Source organism: Mustelus asterias, chromosome 11, assembly GCF_964213995.1.
Source record: "Mustelus asterias chromosome 11, sMusAst1.hap1.1, whole genome shotgun sequence".
Taxonomy (NCBI): Eukaryota; Metazoa; Chordata; class Chondrichthyes; order Carcharhiniformes; family Triakidae; genus Mustelus; species Mustelus asterias.
In genome coordinates this window covers 68,600,819-68,625,694 of record NC_135811.1, presented here as the reverse complement: position 1 = coordinate 68,625,694, position 24,876 = coordinate 68,600,819, and the positions used below count along the sequence as shown (strand labels likewise).

Genomic DNA, 24,876 nt, shown 5'->3' with positions numbered 1-24,876 from the left:
TTGATTTACATTCCCAATTATTAGACGCTAGAACAGCAAAACAAAAAAAAAATCACTGTCACTTTCCCTTCATTGGGTGAATTTCCCCTAATGTCACCTCTCCCCTCCAAGTGCTCCTCATACCCATGGGCTACTAATTGGACTTTTGCTTTATACGTCCCATCTCTGTGCAAACCCACCTATGGGACAAGGTTGGCTGCCCTTCGTCTGGTAACTCGGTGTACACCCCAAACTCTTTCCAACTGTCCAGCTCTCTGTTTGGCCTCTCTCATTATCACGAGCTCCACTTTGTTGGCAGCTACCAACACTTCCCTATCATGGGACTTCTGCTCTTATTACTATCATCGGTTTGATTCCTGGTATATAAGGCTATTCCTAGCTTTCCTCGTTAAACTCCGGCCTCTATTGCAATGTCTCTTCCTGTCAGGGTTCTACTCTCAGACCTTCGGTCACAGGTTTGTGACTTTGTTCTGGGTTCACGAATGCTCACTGTCTCATCCTCAGGACTTAGATCTCGCTTTTTTGGTTCCATCTGTCCACCCCATTTTCCCAATCTATAGCTTTGGCTGCTTGCCCTTGTTCTTGGATGTTGAGCCAGTGTTTATACTTCCCTGAGGTTTTTCCTGCTTTCCCGATTATAGTGGCATCCCTCCACTCGCTTGACCCTTCGGGTATGTATGATACCACTGTGCCTACTTTGGGTGGCTGAACCTTTTGAAGTAGCAGCTTCATCCCTGGCTTCACTGCTACTTTGTTGATCATCAGATTCCCTCTGGTCTATAGTTGACTGATCCTCATACGAGCTTAGGGTATGTGCATGCAAGGTACAAGGTGCCTCCTGAACTTCTACATTCTGCTCAGATGCTCAAGATTCATACCCAATTCTCACTACTCTCGAAGTGTGAGCTCGTACTGTCTGATTACCGTGTTGTAGTACAACTACCTTGCCGTCTGTCCCTATCACTTTTCTGGGTCCTTTCCACTCTTTTAGGCCCTCCTTTTTATAGTAGACCATTTCCCCTTTCTCAAAGTATACCCCTGATGGTCTTATGCGATGCATTAGAGCTCGTCTTATCCATTCTGAAACCTCAACCTTAATGAAGGCTAGCAAGAATAATCCAGGTAATTACAGGCCAGTGAGCCTTACGTCAGTGGTAGGGAAATTATTGGAGAGGATTCTTCGAGACAGGATTTACTCCCACTTGGAAATAACTGGACGTATTAGCGAAAGGCAACATGGTTTTGTGAAGGGGAGGTCGTGTCTCACTAATTTGATCGAGTTTTTTGAGGAAGTGATGAAGGTGATTGATGAGGATAAGGCAGTGGATGTTGTCTACATGGATTTCAGTAAGGCCTTTGACAAGGTCCCTCATGGCAGACTGGTGCAGAAGGTGAAGTTGCATGGTATCAGAGGTGAACTGACAAGGTGGATACAGAACTGGCTTGGTCATAGAAGACAGAGGGTAGCAGTGGAAGGCTGTGTTTCTGAATGGAGGGCTGTGACAAGTGGTGTTCCTCAGGGATCAGTGCTGGGACCTTTGCTGTTCGTAATATATATAAATGGAGGAAAATGGAACTGGTTTGATTAGTAAGTTTGCGGACGACACGAAGGTTGTTGGATTTGCGGATAGCAATGAGAACCATCAGAGGATACAGCAGGATATAGATCGGTTGGAGGCTTGGGCGGAGAGATGGCAGATGGAGTTTAATCCGGACAAATGTGAGGTAATACATTTTGGAAGGTCTAATACAGATGGAAAATATACAGTAAATGGCAGAACCCTTAAGAGTATTGATAGGCAGAGGGGTCTGGGTGTACAGGTACACAGGTCACTGAAAGTGGCAACGCAGGTGGAGAAGGTAGTCAAGAAGGCATACAGCATGCTTGCCTTCATCGGCCGGGGCATTGAGTTTAAAAATTAGCAAGTCATGTTGCAGCTTTATAGAACCTTAGTTAGGCCGCACTTGGAATATAGTGTTCAATTCTGGTCGCCACACTACCAGAAAGATGTGGAGGCTTTGGAAGGGATATAGAAAATATTTTCCAGGATGTTTCCTGGCACTGAGGGCATTAGCTATGAGGAGAGGTTGGAGAAACTTGGTTTGTTCTCACTGGAACGACAGAGGTTGAAGGGCGACCTGATAGAAGTCTACAAGATTATGAGAGGCATGGATAGAGTGGATAGTCAGAAGCTTTTTCCCAGAAGAGTCAATTACTAGGGGGCATAGATTTAAGGTGCGAGGGGCAAGGTTTAAAGGCGAGGTATGAGGCAAGTTTTTTACACAGAGGGTGGTGGGTGCCTGGAACTCGCTGCTGGGGAGGTAGTGGAAGCAGACACGATAGTGAGTTTTAAGGGGCGTCTGGACAAATACATGAATAGGATGGGAATAGAGGGATATGGTCCCCGGAAGGATAGGGGGTTTTAGTTCAGTCGGGCAGCATGGTTGATGCGGGCTTGGAGGATCGAAGGACCTGTTCCTGTGCTGTAATTTTCTTTGCTTTTTGTTGTTTGTTCTTTGAAGGCCTTTTTCCCTGCATGCATAATGTTTAAGTGTGCAGAAAACATGGAGCCAATGCTTGTACCTTCAAGCGCCGGAGGAGAGTCTGTTAATACTTACGGCAACTTTGGATTCCTCCCATGTACAACTGGGCTGGGCTGTAGCCCCCCACCCCCTCTCACCATCTGTAAAGAATTTTTCGCCTGCACTGCCTAAGCTAATGCAACAATGCCTGGTTGATCCGCCAAAATTTTATGCAACGTGTCATCTATAACTGTGTGATTCCTTTCACAGAGGTCATCGCTGAATGGGCTCTCTGCTGCAGTGTGCATTATTACAATATTTAAATTTTCACACACATCGTGAAATTCATCATTTGCAAATTCACCCCCATTGTCCATCAAAAATATAGAGGTGCCCCCAATCCTGTTTTAATCCAGTGGGTCATAAAATTATCTATAATGGTCTATATAAGATCTAAAAGATCTTTTTATCTTTGTTGTAAATCACCGTGGATATGCTGAATCGGGTGGCCATGTCCAAAAAGCACAATAGATAGATGCCTTTATCCTTGTCCCATATTTTTAAATCCATTGCCAGAACATCATTGAAACCCCGTGCTAATAGTAGACTCACAACTGAACATGGCAGCGTTCTTCTATATTTTATGCAAATTTAACACTTGGCTGATACTTGCTCTGAGATCATTATATCAAGCAGCGTGCCTTAATGACTATCATCCGGTGGCTCTGATATCCATCATTATGAAGTGCTTCGAAAGGTTAATCATGGCACGAATCAATTCCAGCCTCCTGGATTGCCTGGGTCCACTACAGTTCACCTACCACTGCAACAGGTCCACAGCAGACGCCATCTCTCTGGCCCTGCACTCGACCCTGGAACACCTAGATATCAAAGACACCTATGTCAGACTCCTATTTATTGACTATGCACAGCCTTCAACACCATTGTTCCTACGAAACCCATCTCCAAACTCCACATAGTGCGCAAGAAACAATACTTTTCACTGTATACTAATACATGTATACACTGTATACTAATACATGATACCTGCATCCTGCAGCAGTGCTCTCAGTCTCTGTGGTGCTGGATGAGCAAACTGCTTATGGAGTTCCAGAATAATCTTTTTGTCCATCATGCTGTTGTCTGTCAGCGACACTAATGCATCATGAATCCTTTGTCCGCTTAAGGGAAGACAATAATGGCCAGATCTTGTAAAGTGTAGGTGCACAGTTTTCCCAAATACCACGGCTTTATCCTGTTTCAAATCGATGGTCATCTGAGCTTTCTTCATCACAGACCTGCTTAATAACAAAGACATATCACTGGAAACTACACCTGTACTTATGAATAAACTGATTCTCACAAAGTACCACCCTTCTGGAAGATGTTAAAGTATTGTCATCTCCAAATCTAAAGCCGGTAGAACTATCATGTTCTTTCAGCTTGTTCTGGTCTTTATGATCAATAACAATTTAGCCTATCGTTTCCGCAGACATTGGATGTGCATCCACTATCTAAAACAGCACAGTTGAAGGAGTCTATCAACAGGACGCTCATTATAGGACTCAGCTTCTCTGCCACTAAAACAATGCCTTCCTGGTCCTTATCCTCGTCACTGTCGGTTTCCACATATTCTGTATCACATGTGGTTTCAAAGGCACGATTTCTTTTCAGACAGTTTACAATGTTGTGGTTTGGGGAATCACATTGGAAACAGCGATTCACAATCCCTCTAGTATTCCTTTGATTTAAACATCTTTTAGCAGTTTCTCATGTGCGTCTTCTTTCCCCATTATCAAATCGGTAAATCCAGTTTCAACACTAGGTCTGTTATTAACGTAACCATCTCTGTTTAAAGACCTTTGTGCACCATTTGGTTTGGCACTCGGCTGAGTCACCATTGACTCCTCTGTTCTGGGCGCTATGGCATTCCGGTTTGTATTAAACAAGGTGCCGGGGAAGGATTGTTTCCCCGAAAATCTTTTTTAATGATGCTGCTATTTGGTCAAAGTGAAGCTCTGTTCCCCTTAATTGTATTCCAGTCATTACTGAAAGAGTATCCATTTGCGACAGACATGCACAGTCCAACAATTTAAAGGCCAATGGAATCTCCAAATTAAATTTCATTAGCCTGTTACGACCCCTATCAAAATCCATGATATAGTCTTCCATTGACTGGGTATCTTGTCTCCTCATCCTGTCAAACATCACCCATCCTTCATAATTCTCCAAGAACTCATCTTTCTGGTAAAACTTATCTAAGTATCGTAGCAGGAGCTGTAGCCCTTCTTCTTTATTTAGGGCATCTGCCATCCAATCGGAAAATACTTAGCTCTTTATCTTGCTCCTAAGTGGAAGTGACAAAGCGAATGCCAAACATTGCTTTTTTTTTGCAGTATTGTAGTGACAAGGGTCCACATTTCCACCTCTTCCATTGCCGATATGGTTCGGCATCTGAAAAGACAGGGGGACAATCAAATCCCATTGGTTTACTTCTACCTTCTGTCATGGTTGTAGCACTTTATAAGAACATAAAAACATCTGGCCCCTCGAGCCTGCTCTGCCATTCAATAAGATCATGGCTGATCTTTTTGTGGACTCAGCTCACCATAACCCTTAATTCCTTTACTGTTCAAAAATCTATCTTTGCCATAAAAACATTCAATGAGGTAGCCTCAACTGCAGGGAATTCCACAGATTCACAACCCTTTGAGTGAAGAAGTTCCTCCTCAACTTAGTCCTAAATCTGTTCCCCTTTATTTTGAGGCCATGCCCCTTAGTTCTAGTTTTACCTGCCAGTGGAAACAACTTCCCTGCTTCTATCTTATCTATTCCTTCATAAACTTATATGTTTCTATAAGACCTCCCCTCATCCTTCTGAATTCCAATGAGTATAGTCTCAGTCTACTCAGTTTCTCCTCATAAGCCAACCCTCTCAACTCCGGAATTAACCTAGTGAATCTTCTCTGCACCCCCTCCAGTGCCAGTATATCCTTTCTCAAGTAAGGAGACCAAAACTGTACACAGTACTCCAGGTGTGGCCTCACCAACACCTTATACAGCTGCAACACAACCTCCCTGTTTTTAAACTCCATCCCTCCAGCAATGAAGGACAAAATTCCATTTGCCTTCTCTGCACCTGCTGCACCTGCAAACCTATTTTTTGTGATTCTTGCACAAGGATACCCAGGTCCCTCTGCACAGCAGCATGCTGCAATTTTTTACCATTTAAATAATAGTCCATTTTGCAGTATTCCTAGCAAAATGGATGACCTCACATTTACCAACATTGTACTCCATCTGCCAAACCCTCGTCCACTCACTTAAACTATCTATATCCCTTTGCAGACATTCAGTGTCCTCTGCACACTTTGCTCTACCACTCATCTTAGCGTCATCTGCAAATTTTGATACACTACACTTGGTCCCCAACTCCAAATCATCGATGTAAATTGTAAATAATTGCGGTCCCAATACTGATCCCTAAGGCACACCACTAGTCACTAATCGCCAACCAGAAAAACACCCATTTACCCCCACTCTTTGTTTTCTGTTAGTTAACCAATCCTCTATCCATGCTAATACATCACCTGTAACACCATGCACTTTTATCTTATGTAGCAGCCTTTGGTGCGGCACCTTGTCAAATGCCTTCTGGAAATCCAGACACACCACATCCACAGGTTCCCCGTTGTCCACTGCGCAAAGAATTCCACCAAATTAGTCAAACATGACCTGCCCTTCATGAACCCATGCTGCGTCTTACCAATGGGACAATTTATATCCCGATGTCTCGCTATTTCTTCCTTGATGATAGATTCAAGCATTTTTCCTACTACTGAAGTTAAGCTAACTGGCCTTTGGTTACTTGCCTTTTGTCTTTTTTAAACAGTGGCTGTTTTGTGGAAAACATTTGCTGTTTTCCAATCTGCGGGAACTACCCCAGAGTTCAGCGAATTTTGGTAAATTACCACGAGTGCATTTGCTATTTCCCCCACCATCTCTTTTAGTGCCCTGGGATGCATTCCACCAGGACCAGGAGACTTGTCTACCTTTAGCCTCATTAGCTTGCCCAACACTATTTCTTTAGGGATAATAGTTTCCAGGTCGTTATCTGCCATAGCCTTCTTGTCATCAATTTTTGGCATGTAATTTGTTTTTACTGTGAAGACTGACACAAAATACCTGTTCAATGCCTCAGCCATTTTCTCATTTCCAGTTATTACACCCCCCTTCTCATCCTCTAAAGGACCAATGTTTCCTTTAGCCACTCTTTTTCATTTTATACATTTGTAGAAACTTTTGTTATCTGTTTTTATATTCTGAGCTAGTTTACTCTCATAATCCATCTTTCTTTTCTTGGCTTTTGTGGCTTTCTGTTGACCTTTAAAGATTTCCCAATTCTCTAGTTTCTCCCTAATCTTTGCCACTTGATATGCTCTTCTTCAGAAACAAACACCAAGTTACAATGGGATTTCCACTGCTACCAATGCTAATCTTCCAGAGGGAACTCTTCAATTGTAGGCAATAAAATTAAACAAGACTGACTCCAACTTTCAATCAAAAAAAAATTTAATAAGGAAACTTCATTACTCCAACACTTGAGGCCTCACCCTGGGCCATTACAAAACTCCACAAACCCCAGCAGCTTCCTATTTATACTGTGTCAGCTGACCACCACATCATTTTGTCATTGGTTACATAGTTTACTGGGTCAGTTGACCCTTGCAGCTTATTACCATTGTTCACACTACAACAGATCCAATGTGATCATTGGTCACATTCTAACACTCTTCACCCCTGAGGGATGTCAACACTCCTCCAACCCTGACCTCCTGTGCTTGCCTAAATATAATTACTCCTCTTTTGGTGGACATGCTTTCAGTTGCCTTCTCCTCCGATATCTCAGACCCCTATATCCCCTTCCTCCTTCATGACACTTTGACCTGGCGTTTGATCATCTGGCACGTGGTTTATGTCATAGTTTGCTCATGATGCTCCCATGAGCCCTCAGGAGAGTTCCATTATCCTACAAGTGAAACATTGTCGTGATCCTGCACGATCTGCCATTTACAAATTTGTGCTAATTCTCCCAGATTAACTCAGATCTCTCCAAGTGCCCGTTGATCCATTTCTCTCATCATTGTTTCAGAACTCTGAGTGGGTGTGGCTTTCAAGTCAAGAATTAGCAGGGTTTGAATGAGTCGAGGTGAAAATCGGTGTTTTCATTGTGATGCAATGTTCAGAATGTCACCTCGCGGTCGACTATAATGCTGAGCTTGAAAAGTATCGTCTCAGACTGTAGCTCAGGAGAGGGATTGAATTGTTGATCTGAATCTCCAGAAAAGAATGATATAAGAAACATTAATTCAGTGCGGCCTTAGGCCAAGAATTAGATTGTTTCCCTGCTGCCATTCATTGTGAATTTACAGCCTCAAATGGAATAATATAATTAATAAATAACTCCAAAAGCAGAAAAGAATGACAATACCCCACCCCACACCATGCCACCCTTCTGCTTACCCCACAACACTCCAGTACTCCAACCTTCCCACTCGTTCAACATCCCTGCCCCTCCAAACTCCCTCCTACCCCTCACCCATCCAAACCTCCCCACCTAACCCAGCCCCCTACTTACTCCCCTAAACCTTTAAGAGCCCAAAATTCTCCCCACTCCTCCAATAACCCTTCCAACATGCCAAACACCTCTCCCTACTCCTCCAACAATACCACCCACCCCCATGCCTGCACACCACCCAACCTCGCTCTCACTCCTCCAACACCCCACTTTCCCCCTGACTGTTCCCCCCACCCAAACATCCACTTGACTCTGAAAGAGTGATTTCACTGACCATATTTGCACGAGAGACTCTGTCAGTTGTTTATGTTGCAGCTATTGACCTTCAGACAGCTCCATGGTTTCTTTTCACAGGCTTTTCAAAAATAATCGCAGCCATCAAACCCCCAAAGCTCAGAAGCACAGGACCTCAACACAGTGAGATGTGGCTTTTTTAAAATCAAGACTTGCTCTGAAGGTTCCAGTATTTTTTTAAAGTCAGTCTGTCAGGTCTGTAACTCTATCTTTGGCTGCTGAGCCTGCAACAGGAAACTCCATTTAGAGCCCTCCCAACCCCCCAAGAATTCTCAGACCCCATTGTTTGGCACCACCTGCCCTCAATCCCCCAAGCTCAGGTCCTGGCATGCTCTCCTGCAGTCCTCAGTGATGAAGGTTGTGCCCTCGTGTGATGGTAATGGTTGAGTGAGGATGATGGTAGATGATGAAGTGACTGAAGGAGGTGGTGTACAATTGTGCTGCTGTAGACGGCTCAGTGCCTCAGCAATAACCAGTTTGAAGCTATTTGTGTTCTGGGTCTAACCTGTTTAGTAGAGTGGTTATGACAGGCAGCTCAATGGGGTATGCCTTCAGTGTGAAGATGGGATTTTGTTTTCACAAGGACTGTGTGGTGATCACGGTGTCAATACTGTCATGAACAGATGTAGCTGCAACAGGTAGATTGATGAGAAAGGGGTCAAGTTGTTTTTCCCTCTTGCTGGTTCACTCACTACCTGCTGCAGTCCCAGTCTGGCAGAACTGCCCTTTAGGACTCCGGCAGTTTGGATTGTTGCAATGCTGTTGATTCACTCTTGGCATCAGACATTGAAGTCCTTCATTCACAATTCGTTCTGTGTCCTTGTAAGTTGTTTCTGACGTAATGGAAAACTGATTCATCAGATAAGTTCCAAGATCAGTTCCTCCTCACTGCCCACCACTCTCCCTGGTGCTTCTCTTTGCCTGGAGGACAGGATGTGTACCCTGGCACAATGATGGAGGTGTCTTGGACATTGGCTGTAAGGTAGATTTGGTGAGTATGACTGTCAGGTTGTTGCTCAGTTCTCTCAGCAGAGTTAAATATGCTAACTTTTCAGGGCTGACTGGACAGGACGTTCTTGATGCCTGGGGTGACCGCAGGTAGTCCAATTGAACAAGTTTTCTGTTCTGGTTTGACAGAATCGAATGGCTTTATTAGGCCATTTCAGAGGGCAGTGCCATGGATCTGGAGTCATATGTAGGGCAGACCACTCATGAATAGCAGGTGTTTTCCTGTTATTGAGTAGTTTTTCTGTTTGGCTGCTTTTGAATAGGCGCTAGTGTTGAAACAGGTCTCCGAGAATAATTCAGAGACTGCGGGCACAATTTTCCATTCTAGAGACGAAATGCAGTGGTGGGCAGGATTCGTGGTGACTTTCCCACTGATTGACTTGTCGGCTTCTCACATCTGACCTTCAGCTTGAAGCGGCTGGCATGAATGTTTCCCGACCTCTGCTTTATCCCTCATCACATCTCATCCATTTTGTCTTCACACTGGCCAAGTCTGCCAAAACAAAAGGGTGGGAAACAAACCATGCAAAGGTCCATTGATCTCGAGTAGCATTTTCCAGCTTTGGGGAGAGCACGGCTGGAAAATCCCAGCCAATGGGTCAATCAGGGGGATGGTGGTTTCGTATAGGCTGCTTCCTCGTTTCAGGAACCATTCCCTGAGTGGTCTTCCAGGATTCAGGAAGATCCCGCTGCTCAGCGTGGGGCTGCAGGTGGCTGGTGCAACTGCTGCTGCTTGGGGCAGGGTGGCCAACCCTATCTCTGGAACCCTAGCCTCGGTCAACCATTGGCGCCATCCTGGATGGTTCTGTTGTTTGTGGGGCTTCCCACCTTTGATGCGGTGCTATTACCAACTGGTCAGCATGTTTACTCCAAACCAGCTCATCCCTAGTCTGTACGGTGTCAAAGAAGTTTGTACAACAATGATAGCCGGTATCCACTTCTCCCCTTTCTGAAAAGTCCTTGTCTTCGTACATCCTGCTCTCCGGCCATCTATCCTTCTCGGTTCCGCTCAACCACACCCCGGGTCTCCTCCAGCCACAGCAGATCAAATATAGTTCCCAATTTTCTGTGAACACCAACAAGGCTGGTGAGCACTGGGTTGCCGTGCGTGTCGTGTTGCGGTACTTACTCAGGAATTTATTTATCCAACGACTTCAGAGTCTGTTTCGAGGTCTGAACAAATCACTCTACCAGACCATTCATCGCCGGGTGATACGGTGCCGACCTCACGTGTCTGATTCCGGGGTGCTCCATGTACTCTGTGAAATCCTGTGCCACAAAAGGATGAGACGTGAAGGAATAGGGCCTATAAAAGGTGAAGGCGGGATAGTCTGTATGGAACCAGTAGAAATGGCAGAGGTGCTTAATGAGTATTTTGCCTCGGTTTTCACAGAGGAGAAGGACATGGGTGGATGTACTGCGGGCGTGAGGTGGACTGAAAGGATTGAGTATGTGGACTTTAAGAAAGAGGTTGTGCTGGAATCTTTGAATGGCATCAAGATAGATAAGTCGCCGGGTCCGGATGGGATGTACCCCAGGTTACTGTGGGAGGCGAGGGAAGAGGTTGCAGAGCCTCTGGCGATGATCTTTGCATCGTCGATGGAGACGGGAGAGGTGCTGGAGGATTGGAGGATTGCGGATGTGGTTCCTATTTTCAAGAAGGGGAATAGGGATAGCCCAGGAAATTACCGACCGGTGAGTCTAACCTCAGTGGTTGGTAAGCTGATGGAGAAGATCCTGAGAGACAGGATTTATGAGCATTTAGAGAGATTTAGTATGCTCAAGAATACTCAGCATGGCTTTGTCAAAGGCAGATCGTGCCTTACGAGCCTGGTGGAGTTCTTCGAAAATGTGACTAAACACATTGACAAAGGGAAGGCGGTAGATGGGGTTTATATGGATTTTAGCAAGGCGTTCGATAAGATTCCCCATGCAAGGCTTCTTGGAAAAGTGAGAGGGCATGGGATCCAAGGTGCTGCTGCCCTGTGGATCCAGAACTGGTTTGCCCAAAGGAGGCAGAGAGTGGGTATAGATGGGTCTTTTTCTAAATGGAGGTCGGTCACCAGTGATGTGCCCCAGGGATCTGTTCTGGGACCCTTGCTGTTTGTCATTTTCATAAATGACCTGGATGAGGAAGTGGAGGGATGGGTTGGTAAGTTTGCCGATGACACGAAGGTTGGTGGGGTTGTGGATAGTCTGGAGGGATGTCAGAAGTTACAGAGGGACATAGATAGGATGCAAGACTGGGCGAAGAAGTGGCAGATGGACTTCAATCCAGATAAATGCGTAGTGGCCCATTTTGGCAAGTCAAATGGGATGAAGGAGTACAATATAAAGGGAAAGACTCTTAGTACTATAGAGGATCAGAAGGACCTTGGGGTCCGGGTCCACAGGACTCTAAAATCGGCCCCACAGGTGGAGGTGGTTAAGAAGGCGTATGGTGTGCTGGCCTTTATCAATTGAGGGATTGAGTTTAGGAGTCCGGGGATAATGATGCAGCTATATAAGACCCTCGTCAGACCCCACTTGGAGTACTGTGCTCAGTTCTGGTTGCCTCATTACAGGAAGGATGTGGAAAAGATTGAAAGGGTGCAGAGGAGATTTACAAGGATGTTGCCTGGATTGAGTGGCATGCCTTATGAGGATAGGCTGAGGGAGCTCGGTCTTTTCTTCTTGGAGAGACGTAGGATGAGAGGAGACCTAATAGAGGTATATAAGATGTTGAGAGGCATAGATCGGGTGGACTCTCAGAGGCTTTTTCCCACGGTGGAAATGGCTGCTACGAGAGGACACAGGTTTAAGGTGCTGGGGTGTAGGTACAGGGGAAATGTTAGGGGGAGGTTTTTCACACAGAGGGTGGTGGGCGAGTGGATTCGGCTGCCGTCAGTGGTGCTGGAGGCAAACTCAAAAGGGTCTTTTAAGAGACACCTGGATGAGTACATGGGACTTAATAGGATGGAGGGTTATAGGTTGGCCTAAAAGGTAGGGATATGTTCGGCACAACTTGTGGGGCCGAAGGGCCTGTTTTGTGCAATAGTTTTTCTATGTTTCTTCTATGTTTCTAAACTGGGGTTCATTGTCACTGACCACTTGTTCCAGATTGCCAAACTGAGCAAATATTCCGTTGAGTTTGTCTAGCATTGACTCTGCCGATATGGACTTCATACTCACAACCTCCGGCTACTTGGAATGGGCATCCATTCCCACGAGGAGCATCTGCCCTTCCACTGGCCCGGCAGAGTCAATGTGGACTTACTGCCACGGTGACTGGGACCATTCCCACAGATGAAGAGGTGACCAGGGCGGTACCTTCCAGACCAAAGCTCAGGATTCACACAATCCTGCTTCCTCTTCAATTTGGACATCAGCGTTCAGCCACCAAACATAACTTCTTGTTATTTCTTTCATTTGCACCTCCCCTGGGTGCCCTTAGTGCCCCCGTTCTAGCACCTTTCCTCTTAATGATGAGGGAATGACAACTCTCATACCCCACACTAAACATCCATCCACTACGGACAACTCCCATCTTTGGAACATAAACGGCCAAACCTCTAGCTGGTTTCTATTACTGGACCTCCCCCTCAGGACCTGTCTCATAATGAGATCATTCCGAGTGGCATTCCACACCTGCTTAGCACTTACTGAAACTTTATCTGCTTGTGTGAAGTACATTATCTCCAGATTCCAGCCGGGAGCACGGTGGCACAGCGGTCAGCATTGCTGCCCCACAGTGCCAGGGACCCAGGTTTGATTCCCGGCTTGGGTCACTGTCTGTCTGTGCGGAGTCTGCACGTTCTCCTCATGTCTGTGTGGGGTTTTTCCAGGTGATCCGGTTTCCCCCCACAGTCCAAAGATGTGCTGGCTAGGTGAATTGGCCGTGCTAAATTCTCCCTCAGTGTACCCGAACAAGCGCCAGAGTGTGGCAACTAGGGAATTTTCACAGTAACTTCATTGCAGTGTTAATGTAAGCCTACTTGTGAGACTAATAAACTTTAAACTTTATCCCCAAGCAAAGGCAGCCTTGACAGAGCATCCACATTGCTGTGTACCTCGGACTGGCGGTACCGGATCTCGTACGAGTAGGCTGACATCACCAATCCCACCTTTGTAATCAAGCTGCTGCCATGGGCAGTGTCCCAGTGTACTGTCTCAAGATGGATGTCAGCAACCTATGATCTGTTAGAAGTACAAAATGCATTGTGGAAGTGATAAAACTTCTTGACACCAAAGCAAAGCCCAAGCCTTCTTTTCCCACCTGAGCATACTTTTCCTCAGCCTTTGTCAAAGATCTAGAAGTGAATGCTCTGGGTCTTTTGCCCCCATTTGGTATAATGTGAGATAGGTCAGCCCAACCCCATAGGGTGAGGACTCGCATGCCAGCTGCAGCAGTAACTTTGGGTTGAAATGAAGTAGCACTTCCCATCTCTTCAAAGCCTGCCTTACCACCATGGCTGCCCTTTTCTCAGAAACTGGTGCATCAGTTTCAACACTGTCACCAGATCCAGAACTAACTCGCTGTAATAGTTAATTCCCAAAAACAACCTCAGTTGGGACACATTGTCTGATCTTGGGACCTTCATGATGGCCTCCATCTTCTTAGACATCTTGTGTAACCCAACGCCATCAATTACATAGCCCAGCTACTCAATTCTGTCCTTAAAGAACTTGCATTTCCCTCTCTTGACATGTAGGCCATGCTCTTGCAACTGCTTTAAGATTTCCTCCATGTTCTTTAAATCCTCCTCCTTTGTCAAACCTGTGACCAAAATATCATCTAAGGTACACTGGACTCCTGTCAACCCACTCAGGATTTGGTCCAGAGCCCCTTGGAACAGAGTCAGAGCTGGTGTGATGTCAAAAGGAAGCCGTTTATAATAGAACAGGCCCCTATGTGTGACTATCATTAACGATGGCTGTGAATCCTTCACTACCCCTATAGCTAGGGGGCGGCATGGTGGCACAGTGGTTAGCACTGCTGCCTCACAGCTCCAGGGACCCGGGTTTGATTCCCGGCTTGGGTCACTGCCTATGTGAGTTTGCACATTCACCACGTGTGCGTGGGTTTCCTCTGGGTGCTCCGGTTTCCTCCCACAGTCCAAAGATAGACATAGAACATAGAACATAGAAACCCTACAGTGCAGAAGGAGGCCATTCGGCCCATCGAGTCTGCACCAACCACAATCCCACCCAGGCCCTACCCCCACATATTTTACTCGCTAATCCCTCTAACCTACGCATCCCAGGACTCTAAGGGACAATTTTTAACCTGGCCAATCAACCTAACCCGCACATCTTTGGACTGTGGGAGGAAACCGGAGCACCCGGAGGAAACCCACGCAGACACGAGGAGAATGTGCAAACTCCACACAGACAGTGACCCGAGCCGGGAATCGAACCCGGGACCCTAGTGCTGTGAGGCAGCAGTGCTAACCACTGTACCACCGTGACGCCACTCCTTGGACAAGCATCCAGCTTCAGCCGTAATGTATCCTCGACACCCTTCATCTTTAAATGTTTCCAAAATGTCTTATAACCTTGTGTTCGGGTTTGCTAGCTTATTAACCATGCCACAGTCCAATTTAAATTCTGTAACCAGGGGCGTTCTAATAGTGCTGGGCCTTTTATCACATATTGTGGCAATTCTGCACACTGGTCCCTCAACTGTCCCTTCACCAGTACATAACCCTTGAGGGGTACCACATGCTCTGTATGCGTTCGCAATGTGATCTTGGCAGGCTTTAATGGCGAGGCTTTTAATTTCTCCCTGTATACTGGTTCAGGTATCAAGGACGCTGCTGTCCCTCTATCAACTTCCATTTTCACGGTTTTCATTTCCACTTTAGGGAGAGCGAGAAACGACGAGCTTCATCCCGTACCGACAGAATGTCCAGCCTGAACTCTTGCTTCTCTGGACTGACTGCTTCCTCTGCAGACCCAGTTGACTCCCTATCCTCTCCATGGCCGGCAACATGGACCTTTTGTTTTGTCCTTCTAAACTTCCATTTGTTTCCCTCTCTCTGGGCCTAGTTGCACCCAGCAATTCCGGGCAATGTGACCAACTCGCTTGCAGTTGCGACATTGGACTGCTCGTGTCCAGCAATTCGATTCTCTGTAGCCTGTCCTTCCACACCAGCGACATTCCGCTGGCAGCACCAAACTCTGCAGGGCTTCTGTTCCTTGTGTAGTGCAGACACCCAAAAGCACTGCTTCTCTGGCGGCTAGCTCCATGGAAGTTGCGATCTCTAATGCAGGTTTAACTGTAAATTCTTTCAGCTAATAACTTCTTCTGGGTGGCATTGTGCCAGAGGCCACAAAGCAGCCGGTCCATAAGGCATCCTGGAGTAGGCTTCCAAACTCGCAGTGCTTTGCCAATCTGTTCAGAGCTGCCACAAATTGAGCAATGGACTCCCCTTTGAGTCGGTGGTGTTTATAAAATCTGAACCGCTCTGCAATCATCAATGGCTTGGGAGGGACAAGTGATCTTTTAATACATTGCACAAGGTTTGGCCAATCATCTCAGGCAGTTTCTTAGGTTGTGCCAGTGAAAGTCTTGCTCCCTATGGTGCTCAAGAACATAAGAACTTAAGAACTAGGAGCAGGAGTCGGCCACCTGGCCCCTCGAGCCTACTCCACCATTCAATAAGATCATGGCTGATCTTTTCGTGGACTCAGCTCCACTTACCCGCCCGTTCACCATAACCCTTAATTCCTTTACTGTTCAAAAATTTATCTATCCTTGCCTTAAAAACATTCAATGAGGTAGCCTCAACTGCTTCACTGGGCAGGAAATTCCACAGATTCACAACCCGTTGTGTGAAGAAGTTCCTCCTCAACTCAGTCCTAAATCTGCTCCCCCTTCTTTTGAGGCTATGCCCCCTAGTTCTAGTTTCACCTGCCAGTGGAAACAACTTCCCTGCTTCTATCTTATCTATTCCCTTCATAATCTTATATGTTTCCATAAGATCTCCCCTCATTCTTCTGAATTCCAATGAGTATAGCCCCAGTCTACTCAGTCTCTCCTCATAAACCAACCCTCTCAACTCCGGAATATCTCCTCTGCACCCCCTCCAGTGCCAGTATATCCTTTCTCAAGTAAGGAGACCAAACTGTACACAGTACTCCAGGTGTGGCCTCACCAGCACCTTATACAGGTGCAACATAATCTCGCTGTTTTTAAACTCCGTCCCTCTATCAATAAAGGACAAAATTCCATTTGCCTTCTTAATTACCTGCTGCACCTGCAAACCAACTCCTTGAGATTCCTGCACAAGGACACCCAGGTCCCTCTGCACAGCAGCATGCTGCAATTTTTTATCATTTAAATAATAGTCCATTTTGCTGTTATTCCTACCAAAATGGATGACCTCACATTTACCAACATTGTACTCCATCTGCCAGACCCTCACCCACTCACTTAGACTATCGCCCACTCACTTAGACTATCTATATCCCTTTGCAGACTTTCAGCGTCCTCTGCACACTTTGCTCTGCCACCCATCTTAGTGTCATCTGCGAATTTTGACACACTACACTTGATTCCCAGCTCCAAATCATCTATGTAAATCATAAACAATTGCCGTCCCAACACTGATCCCTGAGGCACACCACTAGTCACTGATCGCCAACCAGAAAAACACCCATTTACCCCCATTCTTTGCTTTCTGTTAGTTAGGAAATCCAGTACAGCCAGGTCACCTTCCACATTATTGGCCGGTCTGAATCGCTCTGTGTAAGGTATCCAGCCTCTTTGTGAAAGGGGCCTAAGGCACCAGGTCTGGCCGCCATGTTTCACTGCTGCCGGGAATTTTTCCCGCCATAAAAGTCTAGGCCTAAAACCTCCTGCCGCCATCACCAGCATCCGCCCACAGCCCGCCTTTCCTCAGCTCCCGCTTCCCGCAATGGCCACTTCCTCAATGACCGTAGTTAGCACTCCTTCCCCAATATCGACCGTAGCCCGAGACCCTCTGCGACCGCTTCCAGCAACATTTTCAATCAGCTCCCAGGTAAGTACTACCTTCCCCCTGATCAGACTGTGCAAATGAAGCAACAGCGGGTGGAACATTCCTACCCATTCTTCACGGGGTTTGCTAGGCTTCGGTTCCTTCCCAGCACCATTCTACAAAGTCCGTGGTGAGGCTCGATCCCTCCCCCTTTGCCAGAATGAAACACCAGCAGAATGCGTAGAGCATTAAGCAGCCTCGTCGCCAGTTGTCATGCACCTATCAACTCAGGTTTCCTAAAGAACCATAAGGTCGGCTTGGTAACTTGAACACTGGGAGCTCTTTATTGTCAGTGTGCACTGTTCCACAGTCAGATCTAAGACTGTACAACCAGGTCCCTCAGTGCCAGCAGCTAATTCCCCCAGGGGGTCACCTGACACATGCTCTTAGAGGGGCAGCATGCACCCCATACCCCAAAACACATTATATACATATATTACAAGCCCCACTTGAATGATGAAAATATTGGAAGCATATCTTCAGGATGCCAATAGTCTGCACCATGATGGATCTTGTTGAAGGATGCTCCGCATTGTATCTCTCCTCAGAGGCACTTTGAGGATGATGCATTGGTATTATGGGCCATGGAGTATCAGCCAAGTAGCTAGTCCTGTAAATACTGCAGCCTTTTGAATATCTGAGGCATTTGGGTACTTGGCACAAATGTGCATGAAGCGAGGTTTATCTCTGAGCCAGAAGTTCCTGGCTTGGGTCTCATTCTGGGATTTGATGGCTGTGAGAGATGTATTCATAATGTTGGCCAGGCAGGTTGGTCATCAGCCTGAATATTGTTCTAATCTACCCCCGGTCAGAGGGAGAGAGTGCCCTGGTTCAGCACCGGCACCACAACAGCCTCCCCACAGGTAGGTCTTCGCACCGACTGCAGCTCATGCTAAATATTGCCCTCATTTTGAAGCACAATGAGAGAGACTGCAGGGTTGATTACTCAGGTGGTGCCTGGATTAAACTCTGAGGACAGGTGAAACAAATGAAGGTTGTGCTCTCTGGAATTGAGAAAGGCAGGGGGTGATTTGATTGAACTGTCCAAGATAAAGAGAAGCTATACCATTGGTGGGGATGAAGGAGAAAGAGTTTAAACACTTGTGCCAGAATTTCAATGTGATCCAGAAATGTTTAGAGCTCTCTTCCACAAATGGCAATCGATGTTTGACAGATTGTAAATTTACAAACCGACTTTGACACATCTGTATTGTTCAAAGATATTAAAGAATTTGGGGGAAGAGCAATGTCGGAAGATCATTCGCAGGTCAGCCATAATCTTCTGAAATGTTGGAGTCGAGTGAAGTGACTTCCTCCTGTAACTTACACTCCAGAAGCTAACACTATTCACTTGCATCTAAAAGTGTTTCACTGACAGGCACAAAGTAAATTGCAGGCAAGTGAGAGTCTGCGGCAACCTGACAATTGGAAAAAAGCCAGACAGCAGCTTTATTCAGAGTATTGTCCATCAAGGGCACGATCTTACCCCAGCTCGCCACATGGAGGGGTGAGGGTGCACGGGGGCAGAACCAGCACAGGGAGCAGTTTGCAGGGGGAGGGGAAGAACAACACGGCGGAGGGGGTGGAGGGAGCGTGCAGGGTGGTCAGTCCATAGATGGGCTGTAATAGGGGACTCATCAGGAGAGTCCTGATACCCCGATGCTAGCAGCCCATGTTGCCATGGGTCGGGGGGGGAGGGGGGTTACACTAACGCCGATGATGGCGGGGAGGGGTTAAGCTCCACTCGCCCCACTCGGCGGCAGCGATCGGCTTGGGGGGTGGGAGGGGTGATAATCGGGGGGTGGGGGTGGGATGGACGGGGGTGAGTGACAGATTCCCAATGCACTGTGTACACTTGTTCACAGTGCACTGGGAGATCAGGGCGCATACACAATAGCGCACCCTAGCAGCCGGCTTCCCAGCATGAATAGACTCTGTCCACTCCCTCTACTGGCAAAAATCACACTTAGCCTCTTTTTTATCTAACTGCCATATGATTCTGTCTGGGAGCTCACCCAAAAAATAGGTGCGATTCTCTCCTATTTTCACGCTCGTTCAGCACCTTTTGGTAAGATCACGCCTTGTGCCGAAGAAGCAAGAAAATGGGAGAGAATAGTGTGGGGGTGGGAAGCGTCCTGACCTCCTCCCATCCTCACGTCATCCTCCTCCTCCTCCCCATCGAATCAATAGCTCTCTCCACAAACGCGGTGAGGATTGGCAGGTCGGAGACCCCACCTCCTGTTTTCACCTGCTCCTAGTGGTTATGGACCATCTTCACCTGTGGGGACAGAAGGGGGGGCTTGAAAGCCCGATGTCTGGAAGGGCACAGGATGTTGGGGGTGGTTGGGGGTAATTGGGTGGGGTGTGTCAGGTCCATGCCTCAGGCGACAGGGGCTGTGACAGGGGGTGCCAGAGGGGTTGGAGGCAGGCGCTCCAGGGTGACACTTGGCTCGTCGCCCATCCGGGGGGAAAAGAATGTCCCTCCTCTCCACCACGGCGTCCAACAGCCATTCCAGCTCTCCCTCCATGAACCTTGGGGCAGTTCCTCTCGGTTCCATCTTCCTGGTGTGACTGCCTGTGTTGTCCATCGTTAATGCTTTGACGCAGCTCTCCGTTGTTAACGCTGTACAGCTGCAGTCGATTTGAGCGAGTCACCCGTCCAGAGGGTCCATTCCACCGAAAATCACAATAGGGCAATAAAAGAGTTTCTAAGTGCTGTAAAATTGCGACTGGCGGCTCACAGAAAAAACTGGCGCCATTCACTCCCATTTTCTCACTTGTTTGGCACTGAGAATTTTTTTCATACGATCGCGCCCTGAGAGTGATTATATCTGAATAAAGTGTCACAGATACAATGCTTGTGCTCAAACATACAATCACCTGGACCTGGACACATTGCTGCAGAGTGATTGTACATTAATGTGCTGTGACCTTTTTTCCTCAGGAGTATCCGGTGTATCAGGAACATCATCCACTGGAATCTGATTTCCACCTTCATTCTTCGCAATGCCACTTGGTTCGGGCTACAGATGATTGACCCCAGAATTCATGCCAGTAATGAGGTTTGTGATGTCCGCATTGCAGGGAGCCCATAGCAGCTGGAGAATTCCTTGTGGGGCAGTGTTTGACTCAAGTTTGTTACAAGATTGTTGTGATGTGACAGAATATCGGACAGGAGGCAGTGGGAAGGGACTGGAGTATTGGGAGAGAGTGAGGAATGGGGTGGGGGGGCTGAGTGGGAGCAGAAATGGAGATGATGGAAACAATTGGGATGAGAAGGGGATGTCTGAGCAGATATATTGAGAGCATCGGTAACCTGAGATAAACATCGCTCTGGTTCAGCCGATTGTGCATTACACAATGGGAGCATCACACAGTGAGTCTGTCGGCACGGTAGCACAGTGATTAGCAGAGCTGCCTCACAGCGCTAGGGACCCAGGTTCGATTCCTGGCCTGGGTCACTGTCTGTGCGGTATTTGTACATTTTCTCTGTGTCTGCGTGGGTTTCCTCTGAGTGCTCCACTTTCCTCCCACAGTCCAAAAGACGTGCTGGTTAGGGTGCATTGGCTGTGCTAAATTCTCCCTCAGTGTACCCGAACAGGTGCCGGAGTGTGGCGGCTGGGGCATTTTCACAGTAACTTCATTGCAGTGTTAATGTAAGCCGACTTGTGACACTAACAAATAAACTTTAAACTTCAGTAACAGATATTCCTCCTGGAGTGCACATGGAGAGTGTTGCTAATTGGTTCCCTTCGAGGCCATTTGGTAACCAACGTCTGTAGTTAGCGGCAAGAATTAGTAATCAATAATTATTGATCAGTGGGGAAAGATAGCAACCAATGATTTTAATTGTTATAAATATCTCTTTGATTTCAGGTCTGGTGTCGATTGGTCACAGCTTTATATAATTATTTTTGTGTGACTAATTTTTTCTGGATGTTTGGTGAGGGCTGTTACCTGCACACAGCAATTGTCCTGACTTACTCCACTGATAAACTGCGCAAATGGATGTTCCTCTGCATTGGCTGGTGTGAGTTTCCCAATTCCTCACTGTTCAAGCTTTGCATGTGGAGTTTTAAACACAGCTCTGCCTTGGTTAGGTCAGAAATGTTCTTGTGACTTCCTGAATGCTTTGATAAAATTCTGCAGTCAGGTTTTTATTTTTGGTTCATTTACGGGATGTACGCTTCGCTGGCTGGACCAGTATTTATTGCTCATCCCTAGTTAACCTGGAGATGGTGGTGCTGAGCTTCCTTTTTGAGCTCTTGCATCCCTATGGTGTAGGTGCACACACAGTGCTGTTAGGGAGGGAGTTCCAGGGTTTTGACTCAGTGACAGTGAAGGAACGGTGATATATTTCCAAGTCAAGATGGTGTGGCTTGGAAGGGAACCTCCAGCTGACAGTGTTCCCAGGTATCTATCGCCCTGGGGAGCTGGTAGCATTTGTGGGTTTGGAGGGTGTTGTCAATGGAACCTTGATGACATCCTGCAGTATATCTTAGGCATAGAGTCACAGAGATACACAACACGGAAAAAGGCCTGTCAGCCCATTGAGTCTGTACCGGTCAAAGACAAACCACCTAACCATTCTAATCCCATTTTCCAGGACTTAGCCCATAGCCTTGGCATCGCAAGTAAACATCTAAATACTTCTTCAATGTTATGAGGGTCTTTGCCTCCACCACCCTTTCAGGCACTGGGTTCCAGACTCCTCCACCTTCAGTGTAAAGGTTTTCTCTCACACCCCTCTAAACCTCCTGCCTTTACCTTAAATCTATGCCCCCTAGTTATTGATCACTCCACTAAGGGGAAAACTTTATTTTTGTCTACTCTATCTATGCTCTTCATAATTTTATACATCTCAATCTTGTCCCCCTCAGTCTCCTCTGCTCCAAGGAAAACAAACTCAGTCTATCCAATCTCTTTCCATAACTATAATTCTCCAGACCAGACAGCATCCTGGGAAATCTCCTCTGCACCCTTTCCAACGCTATCACATCCCTCCACTAATGTGGATTCCAGAACTGCACCCAGTACTCTAGCTGTGGCCCAACCAATGTTTTATTTTGTTCCAGCATAACTTCCCTGCTCTTCAATTCTATGTAATTCTTGTAGATCATAAGGCTATAAGATATAGCAGCAGAATTAGGCCATTTGGCCCATCAAGTCTGCTTCGCCATTCAATCATGGCTGATAACTTTCTCGACCCCATTCTCCTGCTTTTCCCCCATATACTTTGATCCCCTTACCAATCAAGAACCTATCGATCTCTGCCTTAAATATACTCACCAGCCTGGCCTCCATAGCCTTCTGTGGCAATGAATTCCACAGATTCACCACCCTCTGGCTGAAGAACTTCCTCCTCATCATGGTTTTAAAGGGCTGTCTGAAAGACGTGCTGGTTAGGTGCATTGACCATGCTAAATTCTCCCTCAGTGTATCCAAGCAAGTGCCGGTGTATGCCGACTAGGGGGTTTTCACAGTAATGTCATTGCAGTGTTAATGTAAGCCTACTTATGACACTAACAAATAAATTTAAACTTAAAACTTTACTTTGAGGCTGTGCCCTGGGATCCTAGTCTCTCCTATTAATGGAAGCATCCATGTCCACTCGATCCAGGCCTTTCAGTATTCTGTAAGTTTCAATGAGATGCCCCTCTCCCACATCCTTCTAAACTCCATTAAGTGCAGACCCAGAGTCCTCAAACACTATTCATATGTCAAGGCTTTTGTTCCTGGGAACTTTCTCGGGAACCTCCTTTGGGCCCTTTCCAAAGATGGTATACACAGCTGCTGCTCATCGCTGGTAGAGGAAGTCAGTATTTGTGGAACGGGTATCAAACAGGTGGGCTGCTTTGTCCTGGATGGTGTTGAGCTTCCTGAGTGTTATTGGAGCTGCACACATCCACGCAAGTGGAGAGTATTCCATCACACTCCTGATTTCTGCCTTAGAAACATCAAAACTAGAAGCAGTAGTTGGCCATTAAGCCTTTCGAGATTGGTCCGCCATTCATTTTGATCATGGATCATCAAATTCAATATCCTGATTGCCCCCCTTTCCTCCCATATCCCTTGATCCCTTTAGCCCCAAGAGCTTTATCTAATTCCTTCTTGAAATCAGACAACGTTTTGGTCTCAACCACATTCTGTGGTAGTGAATTCCACACATTCACCACTCATTGGATGAAGAAATTTCTCTTCACCTCAGTTCTAAAAGGTTTACCCCTTATTCTCAAAGTATGACCCCTAGTTCTGGACTCCCTCACCATAGAGGTACCAGGAAGAAGCTTTTCTCCCTCCTTAAGCACATGCGACACTTGAAAAACTAAGGACTTCCTCCAGGTTCTGTAGGTGTTCTGCCTTTGTTTTACCTGCAATGAGAACATCATCCAGGTAAATGGCCATCTGAGGTAAGCTTTGTAACATGTTCTCCATTGTTCTCTGGAAAATCAAGCAGGCTGATGATACCCCAAAAGGTAACCGTGTGTATTGACAGAGGCCCTTTAGAGTATTGATGGTGGAATATTTCTGTGAATCCTCATCCAGCTGTAACTGCAATTAAGCAGAAGTCATAGAGTCATAGAGGTTTACAGCATGGAAACGAGCCTTTTGGCCCAACTTGTCCATGCCGCCCTTTTTTTAACCACTAAGCTCGTCCCAATTGCCCGCATTTGGCCCATATCGCTCCATACCCACCCTACCCATGTAACTGTCTAAATGCTTTTTAAAAGACAAAATTGTACCCGCCTCTACTACTACCTCTGGCAACTTGTTCCAGACACTCACCACCCTCTGTGTGAAAAAATTGCCCTCTGGACCCTTTTGTATCTCTCCCCTCTCACCTTAAACCTATGCCCTCTAGTTTTAGACTCCCCCAGCTTTGGGAAAAGATGGTGACTATCTAACTGATCTATGCCGCTCATTATTTTATGGACATCTATAAGATCACCACTAAGTCTCCTACACTCCAGGGAAAAGAGTCCCAGTCTATCCAGCCTCTCCTTATTACTCAAACCATCAAATTCCTGGAAGCATCCTAGTAAATCTTTGCTGCACTCTTTCTAGTTTAATATCCTTTCTATGATAGGGTGACCAGAACTGTACACAGTATTCCAAGTGTGGCCTTACCAATGTCTTGCACAACTTCAACAAGACATCCCAACTTCTGTATTCAATGTTCTGACCAATGAAACCAAGCATGCCAAATCCACCTGTGATTCCACTTTCAAGGAGCTGTGAACCTGTACTCCTAGATCTTTTTGTTCTATAACTCTCTCCAACACCTTACCATTAATTGAGTAAGTCCTGCCCTGGTTTGATCTATCAAAATGCATCACCACTGGGAACATTCTTTCTGAACCTACCCTGTCTAACCCTGTTACAATATTATAAAATTCTATGAGATCCCCTCTCATCTCCTAAACAGTGAATATAATCCTAACCGACTTAGTCTCTCCTCATGTGACAGACATG

General features: G+C 46.4%; 1 protein-coding gene across 1 annotated transcript in view; it reads left to right on the top strand.

Moving 5' to 3' along the window:
- Positions 1–24,876, top strand: part of LOC144500261 (corticotropin-releasing factor receptor 1-like) — a 180,919-nt gene that overhangs the window by 78,045 nt on the left and 77,998 nt on the right. The window contains exons 9-10 of the mRNA XM_078222937.1: positions 20,348–20,465; positions 21,280–21,433. Coding sequence (XP_078079063.1) covers positions 20,348–20,465; positions 21,280–21,433 — 272 coding nt within the window. The remainder of the gene's footprint in view (positions 1–20,347; positions 20,466–21,279; positions 21,434–24,876) is intronic.